Source organism: Lathamus discolor, chromosome 5, assembly GCF_037157495.1.
Source record: "Lathamus discolor isolate bLatDis1 chromosome 5, bLatDis1.hap1, whole genome shotgun sequence".
Taxonomy (NCBI): Eukaryota; Metazoa; Chordata; class Aves; order Psittaciformes; family Psittacidae; genus Lathamus; species Lathamus discolor.
Window position 1 is genome coordinate 25,082,355 of NC_088888.1, and position 8,675 is coordinate 25,091,029.

The 8,675-nt window shown below is 40.8% G+C and overlaps 1 protein-coding gene across 1 annotated transcript; it reads right to left on the reverse strand.

Annotated features, from left to right (window-relative positions):
• Positions 1-4,439: 4,439 nt before the first annotated feature.
• On the reverse strand, positions 4,440-8,624 carry NANP (N-acetylneuraminic acid phosphatase). The gene is made up of 2 exons (XM_065680084.1): positions 8,370-8,624; positions 4,440-8,212 (listed from the first exon to the last, which is right to left on the reverse strand). Exons 1-2 carry the CDS (start codon positions 8,457-8,459, stop codon positions 7,517-7,519), a joined length of 786 nt encoding a protein of 261 aa, XP_065536156.1. The 5' UTR covers positions 8,460-8,624; the 3' UTR covers positions 4,440-7,516.
• Positions 8,625-8,675: the final 51 nt, after the last annotated feature.

Genomic DNA, 8,675 nt, shown 5'->3' on the forward strand with positions numbered 1-8,675 from the left:
AGCCACCCCTAAATTATGCTAAAATACATTTGCATGTTTTAATATGGAAATGATAGCTTATTAGCAGCACTCTGATTCCTCAAGGACATGGCTTTAGCGCTCAGCAATACAGAAAAATAAAAAGCCATTTCTTACTCAAATCCCATTATACAGCAAGTGCATGCAACCCTAAATACAGCACTGGTCCTTTGTAACAGAAAATAGTAGAAAAATAGGGAGGCTTATTTTTTTAATATCCTTAAAAGGTTTTATGCCAGGATAAACCTGCTGATACCTGAACAGCTGTAGCGTGGCACTAAAAAGGAGAATCCAGGCCAATTCTATATCTCCCTTGCAGTGTATTATGAAATTGCCATGCAGTATTTAAAAGCATCTTTGCTTATCACTCACTGGTGAGAGAACATAAAAGATGCAAAAGAGGCTCCTAAGTCAACCTAAAAACTGCCAGGTCCTGTAAAATGCTGGGAACACAAATCCTAACACAGAGGCTATTAGAAGCCAAGAGGGGTTTTTGTTTGCATTTCACATACATCTGTTGCATGTTGCTCACCCTGCAAATATGCAGAAATTCTGCTACACTACAACAAAGAGAAAAACAAATGGGTAGTGGTTTGGGGGGACAGAACATCATCGAACAGGGAGCACAGTATTCAAAGTAGAACAAAAACAAATTGTTAACTAGGTAGATTCATGTCAAAGTAAAATATCTCTTAAGTAGGGGATTGTTTTCATTTTGAGATACAGCATAGAAATATACAGTCTGAAGATGAACCTGTGACTGCAGCAGCAGCAGTTTTAAAAACAGGCATATAGTTTCACAACGTAACAGGATAAAGATAACAAATGTATCAAAGGAGTTTAGAACTTAAGTTATTAGGTACCTTTTAAAAATATTTTCAGACAAGAGGGATAGAAGCAAAAAGTATTTTTACCCAGTTATGTTTACTGAAAGAAAAATAAACAAGCCCTTTGTGTCATCCATGCATTTTCTTCCTGAAAGGAAAAAAGGACTTAGAACATTCAGGACCCTTCTCATTTAAATGTCTGAAACAAAACACAACGGAAGGCATCATCAGTTTGGAAAACAAAGGCTGTCAGTCCATCCACTGCAGACTTCCTGATAAATCCTAACTCCAGTGAGATTTAACAGGTGACCCCAGTAACAGCAAAGACCACCCAACCAGTAGCACAAATAAGAACAGTTGAGCCTGACTTAATCAGACAGACAGACCTGCAACACACTTGTGCTCTGATAGAAACAGCATGGTAATTTTGAAGACACTTGGCCTAATTCATGAACAAATAAAAGAGAATACTTCACTGAGATTCTGAATGCTTGTGTAGCCAAAGAACTAATAAAATATATATCTGAGCAGTTGATGTATTTTGGCATATAATGGTTTTACTTCAAGTTATACCTTTCTATTACACTGATCACGGCTTGGGAAAATGTTCTTCCCACATCTGCCTGAATGCAGACTCAGCAACAACACAAGTAAATAAAAACTTGCTCATCTGATGCTTGCCAGGATGGATTTTGACTGGAAAGGAAGAGAAGTGCTTTCCACTTAATCTTTATGATTTCCACTTTCTTTGTTTCTGGGGAAATGGAGCCATAACTATTCTAAGTGACTTCCTACAATCACTGGGAAGTTAAATTCTTGATCTAAAGCACAGCTGTTAGATAACCACAGTCCTATATACTCAGATACATCTCTGTACCTTCCCAGACCTGTATTTAATTGCATTTTTACACTATCAATGGTGTAGCAAAACAAACATTTCCAGGAATATACAAAAAAGAATGTAACATAAATATGTATAAATTTATTAAATACTTTAAATAAAATCTATATTAGTATATAGCTGGAGCTACATTCAGTGTTTCTTCCTCGTTGCCTAGTAATGTTATTTCCAAGATATAAAGAAGTTGGATTCTTCGTCTGTGTGACAAAGTTGTTCTTGAACATAATTAACAGAAAAATGATGGCAGCCATTGATGAACAGACTGAACAGACACTGGGAAACTGCTCAGATAATGAGTAGTGCTTTGTTTTCCTCACAACATTCACTCAAGTCAACTAATCATCACACTTATTTTTAAACTTGGAAGAAAACTATCTCAGATTTGGTATTTTACACTTGCCTTGTAAACCTTGATACCTATAGGTGACTAACAAAGGAGGCATCCCACCATCCCCCCACCCCTACCCCTCCACCCACCCCCCTGTTTAACATTTTGGTGGGTTTGGGGTTGTTTTGTCTAGTCTGTGTGATATGAATGGAATTTCTTTGAAGGAAACCCATTTAAATCAAACACAACCCAAACACATGCTTGCAGCACACAACTGCCAAGGAGCTGATCTATGTGCTTAACATGATCTTGCTATAAAAGCTGTCTGTCTCCCATTACTTTTTACTGCAGATTTCCTCCCAAACGCTAGATATCTGTGATTCATAAAGCCCTAAAAATGCAACCGAAGAAAGCGAATGCTCCATCCCTGGCGGTGTTCAAAGCCAGGTTGGACAGATCCTTGGGTGACATGGTTTAGTGTGAGATGTCCCTGCCCATGGCAGGGGGGTTGGAACTAGATGATCTTAAGGTCCTTTCCAACCCTAACTATTCTATGATTCTATGATAAAGATCAGGTAGCTGAGGGAGAAGTGGAAGGCAGAAGTCACTCACAGGTGGTTTTATAGAAATGATCATACAAATCTTACTTAAACCTTGTGAAGTTCCAGTGATGTTAATGGAATCATTTTCCTGTGTTAAGCTGGATCTCATGCAAAGTTATCATCCAGTCTTTAGTTAGGTGTTGAGAGACATTACTTGCAATTCTAAAGGACTGAAATTTCATATATATTAGCACCATCACTTAATTTAGAATTTTTCTGGCATGTGAAGGCTGTTTAGCAGAAGACTCTCATGCAAGCTTGCTTTCAGTAGGTGGAATAAAAGGTCAAAATAGGCTATATGGAGCAGGCAACGTGATTCCCTGTATTTAGGTCCCTTGCAACATAGGCAGAAAGTTGCATATTTTGCTTTAGACACAGCTGACATCGTCTCTGCATTGTTATGTCTCTTGTATGTGCACAGTGTGTTCTAGAAAGCGAGCTATAATGGAGACAATCCCACTGCAAGGCTGATAGTAAAAGCTATGCACAAAAGAACAGTATACCACTACATACAGCAGAGACACATTGTGCTTCTATTTGTTGTACTTCTCAGTATGGTCAAATGATTTCCAGATGCTGAGGTTTATTAGTATAGGAGTAAGGTAGGTTTTAAATTTCATTTAAAGGCCTCAAGATAACCTGGGAGTAAAAATCCCCACACTTTAGAGCTAAAGATGAAAAAATAACCACTACATATGTGAACAGGAGAAATTGCTGTGATGGATCAGACTACTCCAATTTAGTTCAAAGCCCTATTACTGGTGTTGTCAAGTGATAGAAGGTTCAGAGGAAAAGACAAATAGAACTGGTTCGGGTTAGCTTGGGCATAGGAAGTTGTCCATTTTCTGTATTTTAGACAATTTAAACTTTAGCTGTTACCCAATTCAAACATCTCATCACTTTGCATTAACTTAATGTTCTAATGAAAGGTACTTATCTCCAGTATAACACATTTGGGTCACTACTAAGAACTCTAAGTTTGTGCTAAACTTTTTCAAGCATATAAGAAAATGTCCTCATTTCTAAGGCTGTCACTGTCCAGCTTAATGCCGTACACATGCAAAGCTTCCTCAACAAGAAGGGATGATGTGCAGACCTGTGATACTTCAGACAGCTACCCGGCACAGCCCAGTGCACGCAAGAAGCCAAGCCGCCCTTTACTCAGTTTAACACTGTACCCTCATCTAGAGTACCTTTAAGAATCTTTCCACCTCTCTCAATCTATCTTCACAGGTCCAGGAGGTGGAAAATTTGTTCCATTACCCACTGGAAAATCATCATGGAACAGCTTCCTTTTCTGCAGCCAAGAGCACCATGAGGGGAGCAACCTCCTGCTCTCCCCACCCCTAAGTCACACAGAGGTGAGTGTAGCAAAGCTCAGATATGGACCTGTCACCTGCCAAAATTAGTCCCCTGGACTTGAGATTACAGTATTTATCTATCCTATCTGCTTTGCAGTCTGCTCTTGTGCTGCTGCAGCAGCCAGGGCCCTGACGACAGGATGTGCAGGCATTTCTGAGCTGGCATTCAGCATGGCAAGTCTGGTCCAGCTAGGAGTGGACTGCAGTTAGGAATTCAGTATACACAGTCAGGCCAAGAAGCCTCACAAATACTAATTACATTCCCACCTCTGTTAGAAATGATGGAAAATACACTGAGGTGACAGATTCTGAAGCCTAATTCTTTGCTATTTTAAAAACCAAACAAACAGAACCCTTGCAGTTTGTTGTAAACCTGGTCACAAACACAGTTATCCACAGTAATACAGATTTTAAAGAAATGTTTTATAAACAAAATACTTTTATTACACTAGTACATGGGTTATTTTAAAATCAAGAATTAAGATACAGTTGGTATTAAACTATAGTTTCACTAAAGTCATAGTTACTGTAAGGAGGCAGTATTTATCTAAAAAAAATACAATAAAATGTAGATAGCATTTCTTTCTCCTTTTTATTTAGTGTGTTTTGGCAATATAATTTAAACTAGACAGCTAATAAAGCATAACACTAAGCAAAACCAGAACTTAACTGGAACTGAATATTGACTGTTTTATTGATTTGTTCCTGCTTTCGATGTGAAAGTTATCTCATCCCTACACTTATGTTTCCATTTTGTTAAATATAACTATTTTTCATTAAGCTTTCTGTAAGAGCCCCATCCATGAAAAAACATTTTAAGTATTTAGAGATACTCCAGATACTTAATCCAGCTTATTGGGTAACAGCTTCTAAGAAGACTCCTAGACAGAGAAAGACCTTTTTTTGTTTCTTGTTTTATAGAACCATAGTAACACTGTTGCAGTCACATCCAGCCTGGTACAGTACTCAGCAATGGAAAAAATATACTTGACTGTGGCCTCCACAGACCACGCTATCACCTGAGTGTGCAGTTACAGTAGTTTGTCATAGATTCATGGATTTAAGAAGACGGCTGCCCAAGTGCAAGATAAAGAGCAGTCTCTTCTAAAACAAGAGACCCTTTATACTAAGCAGGCTCAGCATCCCATTTCACAATGATGCACTGGCAAGAGAATACAAGCCTCAATGTATATTAAAGAATGGTAATCTGGCACATATCAAGCCCAAAGACAGAATTGTGAATTATTACCATTTGTTATTTTAAATCTCAGCTCTATCAGAAACCCCATTCTGACCCAGGTTCTATTACCCTGATGCTGGGCAAACAATGCAGGTCTTTTTAGATGCTGTTATAAGTGATGTTGTTGCTTTTCTATCAGACAGTAGTTAAAACAAGTTACTTCAAATACATTATCTTTACAGGGATCCATATAACCTTTTGGAGACCTTTCTATTTTTACACATTCTTCCTCATTGGCTCAATCATCTTTATTGAATGTTGTTCACAATGCTTTGCTCACTCACTAAACCAGTGACCATTTTCATGCTCTTCCAAGAGGGAAATAAAATCTAACTTAGGCCTCTTAGTTCAGTAGGTGAGTCAAGTCAGCCCCACTGGCTCAGGTTACATGTGGCAGCTTCCTACATCAGTGTAACTGGATCATTGCTAGCATACGCCCACTTCCTCAGAGGTGCCCCGGGCTCAAACATTTTGCCTAGGTAGCATGAGGAACCTGGACCGCTTTACCCTTTTAAAGGGACAACTAGATGAAAAGGGTTCCTTTTCCCTGTTACTCCCCAGTGTAGGAGGAACATATTTTGATGCAACATAAACTTTTTGCCAAATAATTTAACTCAGATCAGTAACAGCCTCCTCTACACTGTATCTGTCATCCTATGCAAGATTTAACTGCATTAACTTAAATTCCTGTCAAGTTAAACAAGGGAACCTTTCTTGTATACAGGATTCTTTCTATACACACATTTCCTGGCAGGTTTTTTTGCTTTTTGCTGATCTTTTCTTGCATCTTTTCCTGCCAGACACACTTCTGCTAGCACCTCAATATCCCTGTTCTCAGAAGATTTGTCATGGATTTATTCTAAAATATAACATTTGATTGCTCAGATATGGTCAGATATTTAGCCCAATGAATATATATAGCAAATACGTTTTGCAACACACAGCTTTTCCAGCAAGTGTTTACATGTCCATTTAATATGTGAATACTTTCGCATTATAAAGTAAGGGTATGAAGTACAGAAACATTAAATTATTAAAATAAAGATCTGGGAAGAAGAAATCTTAGTGTTTTAGAGAGTGGCTTTCTGCATCTAACAGAAATAGCACATACACATTATAAAGTTGCACACCATACTGTAATACATACACCATCATTTTCCAATTTCCTCTAAGAGAATCATGAAAGCTGTTCACAAACAACTAGCTCATATTTTCTCCAGAGTAAATCACATGAAATACATGCAGAAACTGAAGTAAGGAGGGATTGTATAGCACTGCCATTAAAACAGTCAAAAAGAGGCTCTGATCCTGCAGTTGAATCTGAGTAGTCTTACACCTGAGCAAGAGCAAAAAGTTTCTCAAAAAGGTCTGATCAAAATTCATTAACAAAATCAGACAAAACAATAAAATTAGCTTTTAAGGAGCCTGACAATACATTAAGACCATTGAAAATATCCCTGTTTTATCAATTACATTCCAACAAATATCATAATCTGAATTACAAGTATACCGCATAACTTCATAAGCACCAAAATAATATAAAATAAAAACTTATCCATTAAGTTTCTCTGATAAATGGTCCCCTCTATAAATGCAAATTTTAAAGGTACATTTAAGTACTTTTGGCAAGAGGTACAGATTCCATAAAAGAAAAGTCACTGCAAAGTCTGAAAAAATTCTAAAACTTGAAAACTGAAAGAAGATCCAAGGTAGAGCATTTTCTAATGGTCTGCTATGTAAATTCTGTCAATAAATTCTGTTTTTAGAAACAGCAAAATTCACTCCAGTTCCTGAGATAAACTGCAGATGAATTGTGAAGATTTACCAGACTATACCACACCCTTTTTCTCACCTTCTTTTGCACACTGCAAACAAGGTTTGAACTGAAGCCTCTGGTAAACTTACAAGTCAGTAAAGTATATGAAAGATCAAAACATTCAAATTTTTTCTTTCCACTATAAAACAAGAGACTGGTAACTTAGGTCAGAGACAGATAGACTTTAGCCAGTCTGTCAAAGTAATTTAGACAGAGGCAATTGTTTTAAGTTAACCTCACTTGCATCTTTTAAATTAATCTTTGTTTCTTTTCTGTTTTCACTGACAACTGTACTCTTATTCACCCACCTGCTGTCTAAGAAAGCATACCATACATGAGTTCAAAATCCTAGGGGGCCTGATCTTTTGAAAGTGCATGAGTCACCTAACAGCTCAGCACGTCTCTGATCGTATACTGGAACCATCAATGCGCTGCGTTACTACCAGCCACGTGGTCATTTCCTAACTTAGCATTCACTTTGTGCTCCATCTTCTGTAAAACCGCTGGAAGATCCAGAACAGAAGAAATAATGTAATGGGGTACTGGGGAGGTATCTCCTGGGGTAGTCATTGCTTTGTTTAACCACACCGTTGCTTTCAAGCCAGCATTCAGGCCTCCTTGAATATCTGTATCTAGAGAGTCACCAACCATAACACACTCTGCAGGCTGCACTCCCAGGAGATCGCAACAGTAATGAAATATGGATGGCGCTGGTTTCTCTTCTTTCTGCTCTCCTCCCACAACTATGGCATCGAAGTAGGGCTGACAGGCGCACGCTTCGATCTTCTCCCTCTGCGTCTGCTTGTCGCCGTTTGTCAAGAGCAGCAGGCGGACCCCCTTCCGCAGTTCGGTGAGCATGCCCCGGGTGTCCTCGGCCAGGGTGAGGTGCTGCAGGCGGGTCCTTTTCCACAGGAAGTAGCACTCTGCGGCCAGGTTTCGGTTCGCCTCCCCGCCGATGGTCTCCTGGATCGCCTCCTCCCAGTGCGAAATCCGCAGGTCGGTGATGCACATCTTGGCGGGGTCGTGGCACTCCTTCAGCAACTTGGCCTGGACCTTGTCGCAGATGACACGGGCCTCCCCCTCCCCGTAGTGGTGCTTCGACTGTAGGGCATTGATCACCTGCAACACACAAGAGGCTCTCATCAGCGCGTCCCCCGAGCTGCCTCTGGTCAGGCGGCACGGCGGCCGCTGGGGCGGGTAGGACGGAGGGGGATATGAGCAGCACCGCAGCCCGCAGCCTCCGTGTCGTAAGGCAGCAAGGGGACACCGGTAGTACCTCCTCAATGGCGCGCCGCCCGGCAGCCGCCGTGTCGACCAGCGTGTTGTCCAAGTCGAAGAACACCGCTTTGACGCCGTGCACCCCCATGGCGGCGGCGCCGCCTCCCACGAGAGCCGCCCCGCTCCACCGGCCGAGCCCCGACAGCCGCCACAGCCGCCAGCGCAGCGGCACAGCGGGGCGGGGACACCGGGTCCCGCCTATGTCCCGCCTATGTCCCGCCTATGTCCCGCCTATGTCCCGCCTATGCCCCGCCTATGCCCCGCCTATGCCCCGCCTATGCCCCGCCTATGCCCCGCCTATGCC